The sequence below is a fragment of the Sphaeramia orbicularis genome, chromosome 9 (genome assembly GCF_902148855.1).
Source record: "Sphaeramia orbicularis chromosome 9, fSphaOr1.1, whole genome shotgun sequence".
Taxonomy (NCBI): domain Eukaryota; kingdom Metazoa; phylum Chordata; class Actinopteri; order Kurtiformes; family Apogonidae; genus Sphaeramia; species Sphaeramia orbicularis.
Window position 1 is genome coordinate 16480382 of NC_043965.1, and position 20437 is coordinate 16500818.

Here is a 20437-nt window from a genome sequence, read left to right on the forward strand (position 1 = left end):
TCCATTGTCAGATTTCTTTGCTTGAATTAAGCAAAAAAATCGTGACTAGAAATGAGAAAAATACACTTGGTAAGATTTTGATTTTTGCGTTGTGACAATCCTTCAATGCTTCTGATTCTTTCCAAACCACTGTAATATCCCAGTCTGCATTTCATTTACATTGTAGTTGTTCTTAAGATGACTAATTTGAAAACTAAGAGTAGGATTGGGTCAGTACACAGTTTTCAAAACAGGTTTGATATGCCTGAGTCAAAAACCAAAACCAGTACACAACATTTTCCTACTAGGTGCCAAGTTTCCACGCAGCAGAAGAGAAGAAATGAGACTACCAAAGCCCATGACTGAAAGCAAAGCAACTCCAGTCCCCTTGGGGGTGATAATGCACCTCTAAGCTGGTTTGCCAACCACCAATAGACACTTAATAATGACAAGTGAAACAGTAGGGCACAACTTACTAATACCCCACCCTGTCACACAACAATTTACCCCTCTTGCGCACCGATGCCCTGCCTAGTCAGGGATTAATTTTGAATTTTAAATTAAAGATAATTGCATTTTTTTTTTAATACTGTCCTTTTAGTGTAGTACAGTCAAACCAAGACAAACATTATTCTGCCCAAGTCTTAACTTTCTGATCGCACTTTGTCTGCTGAATTGGGTGAAATCAGTTGGAAAAATATTCCAAGTTCAAATATTCAAAATTTATAAAAAATCCAAAAATTAAAATTCAGCGATCAAACTGTGGATTACCCCTCTCCTGGTCGTAAAGGAGATGTGTGTCAAATTTGAAAAGAAACAGGTGATTAGTCTACCAGAAATCGGTTGGACAAAAAACATCAAGATAGGGTTGGCTAACGTGAGACTAAAGCAGTGCCTGAATCTGGTTTCCTGACATGTGGTCCTCCTCTGTGCCGTCAGCTTCGGCTTGGCTGTAAATCACTCAGGGTTCAACAGACACTAGCTGCTCCATTACTCTGTAGAACAATGTAATACTATCATGTTAAATTGTTGTCATGTTGCTGATTCACTTCAATTGGTTTCCAGTGAATCAAACCGGTTTAAGTTTCTAAAGTGGACCTGACAAACCAGAAATCAACTCAATTCTAGTACAAGGGCATATGATTCTCCCAAATGGCCCGAATTCCCAAAAGAGGCTCTAAAAGTGTTGTGAGGTTGCATCCTCAGGCCATTCTTTACACAAAAAAAAAAAATGTTTCCTGAAACATAATATGTGTAATACCTCTGCTTATTTCCTATCTCCTCATTGTCCCCATTGTCATCCTGAAAGGTTCTCCTCTCATGAGGCTTCTCCTTTAATTTTTCCTCTGTCTATATTTGTATCCGTGTCCCAGGTTCTTTACCGTATAGACATCCCTGCTTGTAATCTCTAGCAGCTTGTGTTTTGCCCTGCGCTCCGACTCCCGGGCTTCCTGCAGGTCCTGTTTCAGCTGCTCAGCCTCCTTTGCCCTGAGGGACAAACACACAGGCAGATTTATGTAATACTCCAATTCACCTCCCAGTCTGTCTGACATAATAATTACTGTATCTAGACTGAATCCTAAATGATTTTACATACACAGTGTTTCGGTCCTCAATAAAATTGTAATGTCTCTGTGTTATTGCTCAAATGATCAGTGCATCAGCTCAGCAGACTATCTATTCTGACAATTCTCCTCTAACAAGCATGCACATGTAGGAAACTACAAATGTTAAATGCAGATGATTACATTGCTTCTGATAGCGTTTCTGAACAATCAGCACTCCGTCAGTGTGGGGGAGCAACGCGCCTCGAGGGCTTGGGTGGACGTAGTCATTTACATGTTGAGTGCCACGGTTTTAAATTTCTATGGTGCGAAAAGTGCTCATCTAGAAATTGCAGTTACTGGCAAGTGGTTAATGGTGCCTATTTGAAATGATTGCCTAATAAATTGTGAAGTAGAAGCTCTGAAGTGATAGTCTTAGTATCTGTGTGTCCTGTTTTATTAGGAAAATGACATCAATTCTTTTGCTAGACTGAGCTATCAAGCTTTATTGTGTTTATTATGGAGCGCTTATCAGGTCCTGATCTGACCTCCAAAGAAATAAAGAAATCAACAGCAGTTAATATTCAGTAATAAAGTACTCTGGCAAGTATAAAAAGAAAATGACAAAAGCTACAGATAAAACACTGCTAAAATCAGTTTCAGCACAATCAAGCTTCTGTGTGTGTAGTAAAAACACCACTTGATAGGAACTCTATCCATCAATCAATACCCCTGCTAACAATTAACTAGCCCAAATTAACTGCTGTGGCTCAGACCTTGGGGGAAGGCTACCAAACAAAAGATTCCTCCCTTTTTCTTCTGTGTGCAGCAGGCTGGCTGTAAATGCACGATTACCTGTTTTGGAGCCGCGGTGGTAGAACAAAGACTTTGAAATTAAACGATTTTAAACAAGTTTTCATTCTTTGACTGAGTAATTTGGAACGGCCATGGCTCAGGGGGTAGAGCGGGTCGTCCAATAACCGCTCTGTCCTAGTCATGTGCTGTTGTCCTTGGGCAAGACACTTCATCCACCTTGCCTCCAGTGTCACTCTCACTGGTATATGAATGTGTATGAATGTTCGGTGGTGGTCAAAGGGGCCGTTTGGCGCGAATTGGCAGCCATGGTTCCATCAGCCTGTCCTAGGGAAGCTGTGGCTACAAATGTATTTAACCACCACCAGAGTGAGAATGTGAGAGTGAATGAATAATGGATCAATAATGTAAAGTGCTTTGGGTGCCTTGAAAAGCGCTACAGAAATCTAATCTATTGTTATTATTATTATCAAATTCAGCTGAGTATTGAGTAACTTATACCCCATTGGGTGACCTGATGCAATGTGAATGTGCACCTTGAAAAAAGTGTGTATTTCACAAAAAAAACAAAGCCAGTTCAGAAAAATATTCTCTGCATGAGGGGTACAGGCTTATTCTGTCTGTTCTGTCTGCACCTCCGTTCAGATTCCTCTGCCATCTTGAGAGCCAGCATCTCAGCCTCTAGCATCTTCTGCTCCATGAGCCTTCTCTCCTCCTGGCCACGGATGGCTGTCACTTTGATGCGCTGCATCTCCGTCTCAGCCTCGGCCGCTTTCTGGGCCAGCAGCTTGGCCTCCTCCTCTGCGATCTGGGCCTTTTCAGCCAGCAGGTCTGCCGTCTGCTCTGAACGCAGCTAAAGAGGAGCAGAAGAAGGAAGGGCACGCAGACGTGAGGAGAAAAAAGGACATGGAAAGATAAAAATGGAAAAGGAAAGATAGAGTGATAAACAGTCAGGTGAGAATGAGGAGTGGGATGCATACCAGTGCAGAATGAATGTTGAAAGATTGAAAGAACGAGTAAATAACATAAAAGAAGAGTCAAAGATGAACATGAAAAGGCAAGAATACAGTAACCGAGGAGTTCCGTCCAACAAAATTCACTGGATGTGACTTTGTCCATAAAATAGTGTATTTTGTGTGGAACTAGTTGGATCTTACCAGGGCTTCGTTGGCCATGTGAGCCTCATCCTGCAGCTGGATCAGCCTCCTCTCCAGCTCGTCTCGGGCCCTCTCAGCCTCCTCTCTGAGTTGCTTCTCCCGTTGTAGACGCTGCCTCTCCACCTGTGGACAAAGAAGATGCAGAGGGAGGAGGATTATAGGAGTATGTATGGAGGATCAGTAAAGAAGACACACAACAAACATGGATGGAAGTAAAATGAATGAGAAGTGGATTGTGTCTGACTGGTGTGGTGGAATTTTCAACTTGGTTTTCTAAAAAGTTTTTTTTTGTTTAGTTTATTTTGAATTTGCAACAAAACGAAGTAATCTTACTTAGTCCTTAGAAATAAAACAGATAGTAAAAAATGATGGAAAAAAAAAACCTTATACATACATATGAAAGCAAAGTATGACTTCATTTGCCCATTCAAAACAATCTATCCTTTAGCTTCCTATCAGCATAATATATGAAAACTCAAGTCCCTTAGATCTCTTATGAGTAATTAACCTCACTTATCATCTTCACATACACATACATACACACCCATATTGATGTACCAGAAAACTAACAACAAACACACAAAAAACAAGGAACAAACGAAATAAGACAAAACAGAATATGAACATAACATAAGTATTAGGACCCCCTATCTTTGTACTGGGACCAGACCATCTGTTTATATACCAGTTTAAGCTTTGGTGAGAGAAGAAATAAACAGATTTCCACAAAGAACTGTCATTCCTTTAGGTTTCTTGGTATTGCCATCTAATCAGAGTGATTCCCCGAAAGCAAGAAAATGACGACCTTAAATATGCTCTCTTCTACTGTGTGTGATGGTTTGTTTTGGTGATGAAACACCTGCGAGATGCTGCCCACGCTGATGGCTGGTGTCTATGTTGTGTTTTCCATGCATACGTGGGGAGAGCAAGCAACCTCAGTGGTGTCTTTCCTGTGCATAGTTCATGTTCAGTAGTGCAGACAGCAGTAATGTGTAGAGCAATAATAATCAGTAAGTAGGTCAGTGGTTCCCAACCTTTTTTGGCTCGTGATCCCATTTTATCGTCACAAATTTCTGGCGACCCGAGACATTCAAAACGGAGACTTTTTTTTCCTAAAATTAATTTGTTTTTGATCATGTAATAGTTTGCTATACTATGTTGCAAATAAACGTCAATTTTAGATGACATTTAGGCTATATAATGTATATTATTATGGATGGAGGCAGACAGTACACTTGCACATAGCAGACATTTCAGCTTTTCCTCGTTGCTTTCAATGATGCTGGTAAATCCATACTGAAGGAAAGTTTCGTTATATTTTCTCTGCTTTTTTGGTGCCTGCTTCTCAGTTTCTCTTGTGGATGTCTTAGCGGGGAGCCAGGCAGGCAAAGAAATCTTTCCATTCTCTATTTGGTCCGGTTTTCTGACTGGGACTGTGTCTGGTCAGGTTGACACGTAGTAACACATGCGATCACATGATCGGGTCAGTCAAGATATGGCCTCTCAGATATTGTATCCTGCATTTTATTTGAACTTGATTTTTATTAGGAACAGTGTGTGGTGTTTTAATTATAATGAAATATCCTACTATATAATGCACATTCTGTGTCCGACCGGGTTGATGTTGCAGCACAGGAGGGCGTTTGTACGGATTTTCCTCAGCCTTCACAGGCCCAATTGCCGCTAAACTCGCCAAATGAATATAAACATTACCTGAGTGTCTACTCGGCACAATTTTATGTCAATATTCAAATGTTGTGAGGCATGCTGGGCGATTTTACGTTTTGTGTCCAATCGATGTTGCAGCACAGGAGGGCGTTTGTACGGATCTTCCTCAGCCTTCACAGGCCCGATCGCCGCCAAACTCACCAAATGAATAGAAACATTACCTGACTGTCTACTAGGCACAATTTTATGTCTGTATTCAAATGTTGTGAGGTATGCTGGGTGATTTTAGCCTCTCTCTACTTTGAATTCTTCATCCCTGCCGCCATACTCCATTTTTGGAAGTGGTTATGCTGCCGTTCATGAAATTTCTACTGCTAGCAGACGATGCTACAACGTGAAGGCTGCAGTTCACTACTGCTGTATGAATTTAATCATGCTTGACAGGCCAAACAAATACATGCTCTTCCCTTCATGCCTCACATGTTGGCTCAAATTGTTACCTGCACAATGCATGATTAAATGGTCGTTTACAAATGGATAGTGGTGGCAGACAAGTTCTACTTATCATGCTATCGTACAATGGCACCACGGGTACAATGTCACTAGTATATTGAATCCTTAAAAAATATTTTTATTAGTAATTTTTGTTTTTTATCAGTTACTAGAAATTTCGGGCGATCCCATTTGAATTCCAGGCGACCCCACGTGGGGTTGCGACCCAAGGTTGAAAAACACTGAAGTAGGTCATGGATCGATACAAGAATAAAACTTTCCATCACACTGACAATACCTGTTTTCTGGCCCTCTCTTCTCTTGCCTGGGCCTTCATCTGCTGAACTTCAAGAGAGTCAACTCGCCGTCGTCGCATAAACAAATCGTGGTTCCCTATACACAGCTGGAGAATCTGCACGAAGAAAAAAAAACAAAAAAAAAACACCTTTACAATTCTCAGTCCAACTACAGGCTTCATCCAATTCAACCACTTTCAGTAACTTCAACCATAGCGTTTAGGACCAAAATACTGGTTTTCAAACTGATACAATTTATTTAAGGATAGTGGTCCATTTCTAAAGGTTAAGCTCAAACTACCACCTGTGTGAGGAAAAACATCTGTGGGGACAGAAATGACTTCTGTGTAGAAGTGAACACTGCACCGCTATGTAAAGGATACTGTACAGAAGGTTATTATCACAACAAAGCCATTACTACACATGCACCAACATGCTTATTACAAGACTACTTATTAAAGAAATCACAAATTTGAAAAAAAAATGCATTTGGAAATGTTTTATGAATTTAAAAAAAAAAACCAAAACGTTTATTGATGCTACTGAAAAAACTGTCAAGATGTTAGATTCTGAAACTGGGAGTCTGATATTAAAGACACTGACATTGCACTATGTTGTTTTGGTGACAAAATGAGGAAAATACAAGAATTTTCACCCAAGGACTTAATAGCTCAGCTTGCAAAGAATGAAATACTCCAGAATAACAGGGTTGCATTGAAAATAAATATTAAATAACAGTACACAAAAGCAGTTGTGTGCTGTGACTACTCTAACGAAGTGATTTTGGAGGCAAATTAATTCTTGTAATACACAGTTTGACTCAGCATGGGGGCAGTTTGGACGAAGTGCCTGTTTTTTTAAACATCATCCTTCCTCTTACAGAAATAATTCCATACAATTGAGGCTACTTTTCTTTTCTACACCACTTTCTCTGTTTTTGGTGTTTCTCTTCTATTCATTGCACATTTTAATGCTAGGTTTAACTTGATTTGCCATAGTTGACACTGTATGTCATAGAAATGTGACTAATGTGCATGTGCATATCAGTGATTATCTTGAAATGATACAAAGCCTGACCAAAAAAAAAAAAGTCCCAGTATCATTACACACTATTAAATGGACTGCCTTCAGCTTTGATTCCTGGATGCATTAACTGTGGCATAAACACTTACAACACTTATTTACATTCAGAGATGCATTAATATTTTTCCATCAAGATCTTGTATTGATGATGGGAGAGTCGGACAATTTAAAGTCTTCTCTATCCCACATCCCAGAGATTCTCAAGGGGGTTCAGGTTCTGGACTCTGTGGGGGCTAATCCAGGTGTGAAAATGACATTTCATGCTCCCTGAACCACTTTAACAATTTGATGAATCCCGTCATTGTCCAATCTTAATGCTATCCATCAAACTGATGGTTGTTTAAGAAATGAGAAGCTACTCCATGCATCAGTTAGGGTTAAAGAACTTGTGTCCAGATGAAACACATTAATTCATGCAGTAATTATTCAATGTAAGGATATCAACTATTTTCTTAAATCCAGCAATTTTACATTTCAGATAGGGGTGGGAACTGATAGGATATTATCAATATCAATGCCACTGTCGATTCTGCTTACCCATTCAGTTCCTTATCAATTCTCCTATCGATTCCTGAGGGGTTTTTTGAGTAGGAAAAAAAGCAGTTTGACAGGTCATAATAGAGCTTGTTTGACCATTTTCCATATCAAATCATTCCAGTGTCACACATATACACTATTATACACACATAAACAGAGTGGGGTGTATAGGAGGTAGAAGCTCAGGAACACTTCTGTCCTCTCGGGGGCTTTTATGTGATATGTAGAAAACACATTTTGTCTTTTAATTCTACTTTCTTTTTAAACTTATTCTTAGCTACTTATACTCTGCATTTATTTATTTATTGATGGTTGATATGGTATGACTGTTTTTGTGGAGCAGTGACCGCATTTTGTATTTTGAATTACCTCTTGGGGATTAATAAAGTAAATCTATCTATCTATCTATCTATCTATAAAGTGAAATACAATCAGATTTTCCTGAAGTGTTTAATGAACAAATGTAAATATTCTGAAAGAATGACTATTTTAAAACGTGTTAGGGTGATGTGATCCAGACTGCTCAGTGGTGGCACTCCTGGTGACTGACAGATAAATCACAACAGTGGCATATGGTCCAGCTACTCTGTAGGTCCTGTTTTCCGGTTTTCCCTAAATGGCGTTGCGGTCCATGTGTTCCGACCCGATCCGTGCATTCCGCACCACAACATAGGAATAACCAGAAAATATCATGGTGGGAAATGAGAGAATCGTTAAGAAGAATTGGTAATGCTGGAGGTGTACAACTCTGATGGAATTGATCGATTGGAACCGGTTTTCGATTCCCATCCCTAATTTCAGAGCATATTGGTGGAAATAGCAGAACTAATAGACCATAAGTTGGCATCATTGGCCAATCATAACTGAGTATGCAACAAAGCCATGTAATAATTCAGAGTAAAAATCACTAACATGTAGCTGAACTCACCAGCTTGTTGACTCTTAACCGTGATGAATTGAACTTGAAAACATTGGTTTTCTTGTCCAGAGGTTTGATGGTGAACTAAACACAGAGCAGAAAAGAAATGACAACAAGGACAAAAGTCACATGTTACACAACCATTTAGCAACAAACTGCCTTAACTATGGTTGAGTCTAAAAAACCAAATCTGTCAGGATGTGCAGCAGCTCATTCTCTCACCTCCTTGTCGCTGTAGGAGATGTTGCGGATCTCATTCCATGGAAAGGAGCACTTGGGTGTCAGCCTGTTGTCCGGCTCATAGATGTGCAAACCAAGAGCATCCACTCCCAGAAGAAGATCCGTTCCCTTTTTATTCTACACCCCAGAGCAACGGAGAAGCAAAGTAAACATTTTCATTTCTTTCATTAAGGGACACTAGCAGCCATCCATTCAGCCAACATTTATTTGTGCCTGTGTTTGGCAGAGGTGGCATTGTGTGTGACTCCGTCTGCCAAAACTATTTGTAAAAGCTGAGTTGAACAATGCCACTAGCAGGTCTTACGTGCAGTCTGTGCTTGTTTACTTGAAATGTAATGCTTTAGTCAATTACAATGAGGCTAGGGTTGACTTGGTCGTGGTATTTTGAAATGCCTCGACCTTTTTCAGAACACATTGTTCAAGGCAAAATGCACCCCAAGTGAATTTCTCTTTGTTAAGACTTGTTATAGGTTTGTTTTTGACTGACCTGGAAGAAATTCAGTGCAAATACAAGACTTCTATTTACCCAAGGATGTATGAAGTGGTTTAAAAATACTCACTTAATAACATTCAACTTAGGAATAATAAAGAACACGGGAGTCAGACTGCAATTTCTCTTCTACATTTCATAACACCATAGTGAAATTAACGTACCTCCTAATCCTTCATATTGGCTTACTTTGTAAAGATATAGCGAAGCAGCACTGGCTCACCCTGATTAAAAAGTAATTGACGCCATACATGTCCAGGTCCTGAGCTATTTTTAAATACTCCATCTCAGCTTCATCCCTGGTTCAAAGACAGAGGGAGAGAGAAAGAGAGAGAGAGAGGGGAAGAGATTGATGGGGATCCAAGGGGATGGAAGGAAAAGGGAGGGGAAGAGGGGTGGGAGGAGGAAAAGTGCAGAGAAAAAGAAGATCAGACCTTGTTTCCTCTGCTTTTGTGCGTAGCATCTGTCATGTTGTGTGATCTATAAAAAATTCTGCCACACACAGCTCTTGTGAGGGTGAAAACATAAACACAGCGCTGACACAAAAACACAACGATAATTCGCTAACAGTCTTTAGAGGTCATGCTTGACGGGAGAGACGACTTATTCCGATGCCTCCACGTCTCTTAATGCTCTGATAGCGATAACAAATGCATCTTTTACGTCTTGTTTTTGGAGCTTGGCTGGCAGATCTGTTGTGATTTCAGGGTCAACTCAGCAAAAAAAAAAAAAAACAGAAAAATTTGCATACTTTGATGGCTGAGGAAAAACCAGGGCATGCCGGCATTCTAAACTTTTAATAACGGGCTGTTTGATATGGGTGGTTGAGAAATGGATGATTTAAGCATCATCAAAGTTTTAACAGGCGAGAGAGCGCGATGCCAAGTAAACAAATCTTAACTAGGTTGGACACTGAGCACACTCCGACTTTAGAGTAGGTCAGGAGAAATCTGAAGAGCTGAGCCTGATTTATTTTTTGGAAATGTAAATTCTTAGAGTTTGACAGGGTAAATAAGAACATGGAGATGTGCACAACACTGAGGTTACATCGCTTTGATGCATTGCTTAGTGAATCATGCCCAAAATTCAACCGAAGTACAGATAAAATTAAAGCTACAAGCAGCAATGATCATACGGGTTAGGGTTAGGGTTAGCACCGCTGTACAGGCAAGGGGTTTGATGCAAGCACGTAAATGTCCTTAGGTCTTCATCTTTGAGAGTTGAATATCACTTCCTGTGTCCTGTATCTGGCAACTACACAAACATGCCATGAAATGGAAATGGGCATATTCAAATCAAAACAGCAGACTTCTTGCTGGGTTTAGGGCAGTGGTTCCCAACCTTTTTTGGCTCGTGACCCTGTTTTAACATCACAAATTTCTGGCGACCCCAGACATTCAAAACAGAGACTTTTTTTTTCTAAAATGAATTTGCTTTTGATCATGTAATAGTTTGCTATACTAGGTTGCAAATAAAAGTTAATTTTAGACGACATTTAGTCTATATAATGAATATTATTATGAACAGAGGCAGACGAGCCAGGTGTAGATTACTGCACAAAGTGAGAATTGGAATTTCCTTGGTCAGGATATGTACAGTCAGTCCATCTTGTATTTAGAAGGCTGACAATTAATACTGAACAAACAAGAACTCAAACTATGAATAATGAAAAGAGTTGCAGCGTCTTAAACTGACCACAATGAACATTTAAAAAATAAACAGTGCCACAGTGCTTCAGTTTCAGTTTCACAGTTTGTCATGTCTTTTATGTATTGGGATTGTCTCTGTCAACTCAACATATATATATATTTTTTAGTAATTTTTCTTTTATCAATTACTAGAAATTTCAGGCGACCCCATTTGAACTCCAGGCAACCCCACGAGGGGTCCTGACCCCAAGGTTGAAAAACACAGGTTTAGGGTATAGTTCTGAGGGGATTTACTGAGCCTCTGGACCTGATACTGTACATGACACAACCAAATTTGGTATGTTTATGTGAAATTTGGTACATTTATGTGCAGGGTTCATTGGACAATAACTATAGGGTTCGTACACATTTTTCAAGGTCAAATTCAAGCACTTTTCAAGCACTTTTACGGGTCATTTTCAATTAAATAAAAGAGAACGCAGAGTTTTATCCACAAAAAGGGAAGCCACTTGGCGTTCTTCAGGCACACACATACCGAACCTGAGATATCTGAGAGCACCTGGTAATTTTCATTTTTGACATAAAGTTTTATTTTTCAAAATGTATCACCTCTCTAGCTGTTTTCAGACCGACAGAGAACCGCACCTAATCTTGAAACGGCCAACGTGTCCACAAATCAGAGCATTCGGGAACCGAAAATTTGGTTGGTTGGGCTGACCGGTCTGAAAACAGCTTCTGAAAGTAGCTTTGGCTTGCCATCTAACCTGGTAGAGTTAATATTAAAATAAACAAATAAATCACATCACTGAGTTATAATTGCAAGCACTTTCAAACACTTAAACTAAAATTCAAGCACTTTCCAGACCTTGAAAATGCAACATTGAAATTCAAGCATTTTCAAAGATTTCAAGCACCCATACAAACCCTGTATGTGGGGGATGTTTAATTTCTGAAATATTGTATGGGGAGCTATTATTCCTGGTGATATGTCAAAATTCACTGCACTCTCACAATAACTCCATGAGATAAAGTTATCACCACTAAAAGTACAAATTAAAGTAAAATGGATGAAAATGGCAAAAACAAAAAGCAAAAATAGTACGAGAGCTAAAGTCCCAGTGCTTCCAGTTGCGCCCCATGAGACCTAACATTAGAAAAAAAAGATTAACGGGTAATGAGAGAAAAATAATTCACTGATCCAACTTTATATTTTGTCACCATTTACACATATGATGGTTGTCAATTTAAAAGATGATTTTTCAGTCCAAGAAAGTGGTGATTTGTGTCAAAGACAGTAAAGAAACATGTAGTTTTGTGTTATAAAGCACAACGGACCTCATTTCAAGCTGCACATGAAACACATCGCCAACACAGAAACGGCTACTGCCTTGAAACATTTGACCTTAATCTTTGAGAGCGAGATGAAAAAGTATAAAAAGAAGTGAGGTGAAGGAATTTGCAGAGCTTTTGTCAGACTCTGAACAGATCATGGAGAGAGACAGCTACAGTAATAGTATCATCACCATGACTTTGTATTGTCTTTCTTTTTATGTATTTTCACAGTCTGATACTTCAACATTTTTACCACAAACGGTGACTTTCTTAACTTCAAAATTAGTCCCTGAAATTGGCAAACATCTTATATGTAAATGATGACAAAATTCACAGGGGATCCGAACATAACTTGGGCCATTGAATAAACTGTAGTTTTTCTCTGAAACAAGAGCCCATGGTTCACAAATGGAAGGGGAGGGGCTTCGGCTCTCTGTTCAAACCAAAATGTTGGACTTCCTGTTTGATTTACGGTACGGCAGGGGTCTCAAACTCATTTTAGTTCAGGGACCACATTCAGCTAAATTTGACCTGAAGTGGGCCGAACCAGTAAAATAATAACATAATAATATATAAATAATGTCAAATCCAAACTTTTCTCTGTGTTTTAGAGTGAAAAAAGAAAATTTACATTATGAAAAGGTTTACATCTACAAACTATCCTTTCAAAAGATGTGAATAACATGAACAAACTGAAAAAAAGTGTCATTTTAACATTTCCACATGCACAGTATACCTTACAGACCACAGTGGATCTACAAACACACAAAACATTTAGTAACAAGCAGAATATTGTTAAAATTGTATTTACTTCTCTTAAGAAATTTCAGGTTGTTCATATTTGTTCAGGTGATTCACTTTTTTTTTTTTTTTTTGCAAAATTATACTTTGTTTTAGTCTAAATATATGAAAACATTTACATTTACAAAGAGAAAAATTTGGAGTTGTCATTATTTATTTACGATTATGATAGTATTTGACTGGTCCTGCCCACTTGAGATTGAATTGTTCTGAATGTGGAACCTGAACTAAAAGGATTGTTAATATCTTAGTGTAGTTTTTGCATTTCACAACTTCATCCCAAGGGCTGGACTGGACCCTTTGGTGAGCTGGATTTGGCCCCCGGGCCGCATGTTTGACAGCTGCGATATATAAGTAAGGTCAACTCCAAATTTTTCTCTATGTTTTAGAGTGAAAAAAGTAAATTTACATTATGAAAAGGTTTATATCTGCAAACTATCTTTTCAAAAGATGGGAATAACATGAAGTAACTGAAAAAATAAATGAAATTTTAACAATATTTTGTCTCAGTTTATCATTTACACACGTACATTATACCTTACAGATCACAGTGGGTCTACAAATACACAAAACATTTAATAACAGGCAGAATCTTGTTAAAATTGTACTTACTTCTCTTAAGACATTTCAGGTTGCTCATATTTGGTCAGGTTATTCACATTTTTTGCGAAATTATTCTTTGTTTTAGTGTAAATACATGAAAATATTTACATTTACAAAGAGAAAAATTTGGAGTTGTCATTATTAATATGTTATTTTTATAGTATTTGACTAGTCCTGCCCACTTGAGATTGAATTAGTCTGAATGTGGAACCTGAACTAAAAGGATTGTTAATATCTTCAGTGTAATTTTTGCATTTCACAAATTCATCCCAAGGGCCGGACTGGACTCTTTGGCGGGCCGGATTTGGCCCCCGGGCCGCATGTTTGACACCTGTGTGGTACGGCTTCAGGAGACTGCATCTATTACATCTGGACCTGTTCAAACCTCATGCAGAGGCTCAATTTTTGACATAATGTAGATGGTCCTCTTGAGCTATTTTCCATCCCTGACACAATTATAATGTCTCTTAAGTTTTTTGTAGCCCATTCAGCTGCTCAAACCCTCAATTATTTCAGGGGAATTATAATAATCCTTGCTGTTTCATACTGGCCAGTGATCCGGCTCTAATAACCTTTTACTGCATGCTGTCATCTGAGGTTGGCATCAAACCATAACAATTAAATACGATTATGCTACAAACCCCATTTACAGGCCCGTACAGGTTTTTTATTCTAAAACTTGAATAGACCAGAATAGGACTACAATAGCTTGGCATGAATTAAAGTTTAAAAAAAAACTTCTCATTCATCTTCTGGGTGACAATAATGTGCATAATACACCCTCTTTAATCAAACAGACACATTTTCGGATTTTCCCATCGATTTCTCTCCTGTTCTGGCTCACCTACTTCCTCTGTTAACAAACAAATCTAAAGTTAAAAGGACAGTCAACTCTCCTCCCACTGCAGGGCTATTGATTAGTACCGGTGGCTCACTTAATACTTAGTGCTGAAGTTTCGAGCTTTTAGAAGTCAGAGAAAAAATTCCCCACCTACAGGAGTTTTAAGACACTACACTTCACTTGTGCTTAGTCTTTATACACTTTCAACACTGCTGTACTAAGTGATGAAGAGTCCAATAACAACGCAATTGATTTTTTTCTCAATCTGTCATCTCAGATTTATAAAAGCAATTAAGGCAATATCATTTCCTTGTACTTTTCATTGTGATATATTCGCTTGGCTGTAAATGATGCATGCGGATGCCAGTTTTTCCAACCAAAATAAATTTCATGGTTGCTATACAGTACTCCTTCAAATACTCTGTGTGTTTATTGTTTATTAGTTTCCCGGATCTATTTATCTTAGATCATATTATAGAAACAGATTTATAATATCAGTTTTAGCTACAAGTCAATTCTAGCTGTCATTCCTTTTAGTGTCATACGTACTTTTACATTTTCCTGGTATAATGGACTACAGCTTTTTATAATCAAAAATTCCAAGCACGCCTTATGCATATTGAAATTGTGTTACTGTGAAAGTTCACACTTCACAGCAGAATGCAGCAGTTTTTACCTTGTCCTGCCCCTGTGTTCTGCATAACACGCAGTGATTCTCTCCTCCCACATTTCTGCAGTCATCTGGTACAAGTTAATTACCTGAAATAGAGAGACACATAAAGTACATATCCATGAATGCACGCAAACAATACAATGCATACTGCACTTCCAAACATAACACAGCTGCCTCACCCTCTTTGGCAACAGTTCCTCTTCAGCTAAGAAGCCAGGTTTGTGCACGTTGGGGTCATACTCTCCATACTGGAAAACAGAGCGGAAAGGGATTAAAATCACTCCAATCTAATGGCCCTTCTTCACGTTCCCTCCAATAACAGGCCAGACTATGTCTCTCCTGGGAGCCTTTTATAAGACAAAGCTATAGCACCAGTAAGAAGAAGGTGTCATGGAGGATGAATGGAGGTTTGAGTGCCACTGGGTCATTAACGTTCACCGCACACCGCCAGTGTCCCAGTTGTTGGGAGCTCTTGTAAATGATGCTATTTGAGATTTCTTTGAAAGGAAAGAGATTTATTATTCATCATCATCAGAGAACTGGGATACAAATCGTTCCATACATGTTTAAAGAAGCATTTGGATGTATTACATACGACTGACAGTCAGTGGGGGATTGCATTAGGGACTGCAAAACTGAAGCACGTGAATTACAAATGTACCCTCTCTTCTTACAATGAGCTGGAATTGTTGTAAGAAAGTAGGTTACCATGTATACAGGTTACCAGACGGTGCATGTTAGCATTACCTGTAAGTAGGTTTTATATATAGATCTTTTATATTTTTCACCACACTGTTAGAGACGTAGGCAATTTAAAAATTCAATTCATGCCATTCAGGCAGGAAAATGAACCGTTTCAACTCACAGCACTGATGTGAAAAAGTAACTTGTCATTAATTTTCATTGCTACATATTTCAAAAGATCATGTATAATACTAGCGGTTCTGTCCAGTAACTTACGTCATAGCCCATTGTCAAGTACACACAAGTACTAAGTCACTGCTCCATCATGGTCAGAGACATGTTTCCTCCTTCACAGGCTGTTCCAGCACCGGTAGTGACGCAGACTTGTTGTATTGTCTGATTACCTGGGCTGTGATGGACTGGCCACTGACCCCATCCAGCAGACACCAGTTTAAGATGACACATTATCACCAGTGCTAGGTCGCGTCTCTAGGACAGTGGCAGAGTGTAAAGCTCACGGCTGCACAAACAACAAGCGCAAACACGTGTTTTCCACTCAATCTCGCTCACTGACTGCTGCTTGTTTACTTATACTTCATCACCTGGAAACAACAATGGTACGTTGTAATGATCGCCTCCCTGTGTACTGTTGCTTTAAATGCATTTGGTTATTATGGTGACACACACCGATGTGAGGACGTAACTTGTTCACCTCATGGTCTTACACGAGTTGCTAACTGTATGAGATGCTGCTTTTTGTTTTATGAGTTGGGACTCTTATATCCTTTATTTACTTTTTCCACCACAAAAGTGTGCTTGTGTGACATGTGAAGAATGTCTTACCTTCCCTGCAAACATTAAACGTGCAGTGTGACCGTAAAGAGCTGTTTTGAGTCGATATTTTCAACTCTTCTGACTCGCAAAGGCTTCCCTGATCACTACAACAATGGCTGGCAATGGCCGCTCCCATAGGCTCTGCCCCGGTGCAAAATTTGTGTAATTAAAAGGTCCAGTGTGGTGCATTTATGGCTTTTTTTTTTTTTACTGAATTTGCTTATAAGTAATACACAAAGCATAATTAATGTCGTAAGCATGACCAGTACAGGTACACTTTAAACATGAAATGGTCTGTCATGGATGTAAATCAAATCAAATCAAATTTTATTTATATAGCGCCAAATCATAACAAAAGTTATCTCATGACACTTTACATATAGAGTCGTTTGGGACCAGACTCTGAAGCCAATTTACAGAAATCCAAGAGAAGTCGTGGTTCATGAACACCTGGTACAAAATAATCAGAATCAGTTATTACCTCCGCCAGGAGGTATTGTGATCACTTTGCTTTGTGTGTTTGTTTGTTTGTTTGTTTGTTAGCAACTTTAAGGGAAAACTCTTACAACCATCTTTACCAAATTTTACCCACAGATAGGCCTAGGCCCTGGGACCAACCCATTAAATTTTGGGCAAAGTAGGCCAAAGTTCAAGGTCACAAAATGTCATATTTTCCTATCTCTCATCATTGAGCAATTTTCGAAAATTCATAAAAAATTCAAAACGACTCCGATTAGCCTCCAATTTGATAAACCCGTAACTTATACCAATATCTTGTGTCTGGCACAAAATTGTCCACATCCACTGTGGAATGTGGACTCTATGGACATTTCAATTTAACATTGAAAATCCCATTTACGACACATTTTTCATTATAACTCAACAAATATGGATAAGAATTTAATATAATTTGACATACACATGACTGGTACCAAGCTTCAACTTTTTCTGCTGTATGGAACAACCTTGAAACTGTTTAAATTAAAAAGAAATAGTCGATCACACCGATGCACACCGTTCGTGGTGCTTGGCGGAGGTTTGCGTTCTCTGAACACTTGTATAAGGTATGTGTGCACATGGAAGGAATCTGACTCCAGTTTTTACTTCATAAACGGTGATAGAAGAGGCCTTTGTCTTTGCTATGTCTTTCTTCTACATCATGGTTGAACGTTTTAGCTGACTGAAGTTAGCTGTCAGATCTAGGAGGTCTAAAGTGACTTACTTGTTCTTTGATTGTGAGACTGACAGCAAAGTCATTTAAAGACATTTATTGCAGATATGTTAGAAAGCTATGTAGCTTTCTGTCTATGTACAGTGGCAGACAAGAAGGCATCCTCAGTTACCCAGTTCAATAAAGATGCAAAGAATATACACAGTCAGACTGTAGGGGGTGGAACTACAATCATCTGTACTTACACTGTTCAGGGTTCCTACAGGTTTCTACAAGATACATTTAAGACTTTTTAAGACCTTTTTAAGACTACATAGGGCAGTGGTTCCCAACCTTTTGTGGCTTGTGACCCCACTTTAACATCACAAATTTCTGGCGACCTCAGACATTCAAAACTGAGACTTTTTTTTTTTTTTTTTGCTAAACTTTGTTTTTGATGATGTAATAGTTTGCTATACTATGATGCAAATAAATGTTAATTTTAGACGACATTTAGGCTATATAATGTACCGGTATATAATGCACCTTTTTAGTGTCTGCTTTTTAGTGAAATCTTTCCATTCTCTGTTCGGTCCAGTTTTCTGACTGCGACTGTGTCTGGGCAGGTTGAAGCATAGTAACACACACCCTCTGAGATATTATATCCTGCATTTTATTTGACCTTGATTTTCATTAGGAAAAGTGTGTGGTGTTATAATTATAATGAAATATATATTGAATCATTAAAAAAATATGTTTTATTAGTAATTTATTTATTTTTTTTATCAATTACTAGAAATTTCAGGTGACCCCGCTTGAATTCCAGGTGACCCCACATGGGGTCGCGACCCTAAGGTTGAAAAACACTGACATACAGCAAAATTTAATGCCCATTTCACAGCTGTTCCCCTCCACTCCTATCAACCAGGTCGATCATGATTTTTTCTCCAACCAGGCATTATTAAATTTTCACTTCCCCATGCTTATTTTTCGATTGCGAGCCATCCCCTAAAGTTCCCAAAGTAAGCTTTCTCGGGCGATGTGCATGACTAACGGCTGCACATGTGTTAGGCTGAATTTTCTGTAATTATTTCTCACCGGCGACTACAAAGTTAGCGAAAATTGGTTCCTGATTTCAATATAAATTGTCGAGTTGGAACAGGTGGAGGTAAGTCGACTAACGTTACATTCTTTGCAGCTTGGACATTTCCCAGACATATTTAAACACAATACAGAGAACAAGTTTATGGCAACATAAGACCTACCATATCAAATTTAATAACTTTTAAAGACTTTTTTAAGGTATGAAATGCCAATTTGTAAATTCAAAACTTTTAAGACCCTGTAGGAACCCTGACTGTTATTTCCCAAACAATATCAAGAGATCACGTGTGCAATTGATTATAGCTGCTTTGTATTAATGGATTTGACGGTAAATGATGGCAAAAATGAATTTCTCAGCAATTTACACAGTGTGTCTAAATGTTTTTCCATCAAGCTGCTTTAATGCACATTTGTAATTTGTGTATGGATAAACCTGAATGGAAAGGCTGTATATTGGACAAACCCCCCCCCCAAATTGCAACAATTTTATGCTTGCTTGGAAAAGGAGGAAAAACTGATGTACCATCATATGGTACATGAATGAAATGGAAACTGATTCAGCAGATAAATGATTATGCACGAGCATGTGTGACCTGATTGAACGTCAGATCCTGGACAAAATGGAAATCATTCTGGGACACAGATCTATGGTTATGTGTATCAATAAACAGCTAAGGTAGTATTTTACTGTCTGAAATCCTGCATCTATCTAACACAGTCTTAAGCCATGAATATGATGAACCAACTCTAAATACTGCCAAAATCTGTCATCCTAATTGACTGATTTTCTGGTAATTTGGTCCAAATTTGTGGTACATTTGGACAGAGACTTGTGACTTGTTTTTTTGTTATTTTTCAGAATTTTTTGTGCGTGCCTGCTTGCAAATAGTATCCCCCTGCCCTGAAATGTAATTAGCACAACACAGACACTGGAAAGCTGGAAACACCGGAGCAACGGCCAACAGAGTGGAGAAGAGCCGAGGGCCGTTTAATTAGATCTTTTCCCTTCTGTTTCCCATCCTCACAGCTTCTACCTCCTCGCTTCTTCACCTGATTGTTAGGAACAGATAAATAATGGATAAAATATAGCTTTTTGTGATGTATTATGTCTTCCCTTAAGCCAAGTCTCAGGGAGAAACTGACAGGGGTGACGCTGACGGGGTTCTCAGTTGCTTTCTGATTAAAGACCTTTCTTTCAATTATTTCAAACACCCACCAACGAAGAGCAGCAATCAATTCTCAGAGCACAGCCATGTGTCAATATTTTCACTTTACATCTGAAACCACAAATACAACACTAACCACTGGCTAATGGATGTACTCTGGTCAATACCGTATGTCTGTCTAGATTCAGAAAACGCTTTTTTTTCTCCGCACACAGTTGAGTCACTTGACTAAATTGACATGTCTCACCAGCTACTGGACAAATTAACTGAATTATTACTTCTCATGACTGTTTTTTAGTGTCTGTAATGCTAATGTTGGCTCAAATAAGCAGTGGTAGATATCAAGATTTGACAGCAATACCAGGTAAATTGGATTTGGTAG

The 20437-nt window shown here is 38.7% G+C and overlaps 1 protein-coding gene across 1 annotated transcript in view; it reads right to left on the minus strand.

Moving 5' to 3' along the window:
- The window catches only part of nf2a (NF2, moesin-ezrin-radixin like (MERLIN) tumor suppressor a), a 53914-nt gene that overhangs the window by 17529 nt on the left and 15948 nt on the right, over positions 1-20437 (minus strand). Inside the window, exons 5-13 of the mRNA XM_030144149.1 lie at positions 15297-15365; positions 15121-15203; positions 9442-9517; positions 8711-8845; positions 8498-8572; positions 5952-6065; positions 3494-3616; positions 2972-3189; positions 1362-1467 (exon numbers count right to left, since the gene is read on the minus strand). Coding sequence (XP_030000009.1) covers positions 1362-1467; positions 2972-3189; positions 3494-3616; positions 5952-6065; positions 8498-8572; positions 8711-8845; positions 9442-9517; positions 15121-15203; positions 15297-15365 — 999 coding nt within the window. The remainder of the gene's footprint in view (positions 1-1361; positions 1468-2971; positions 3190-3493; positions 3617-5951; positions 6066-8497; positions 8573-8710; positions 8846-9441; positions 9518-15120; positions 15204-15296; positions 15366-20437) is intronic.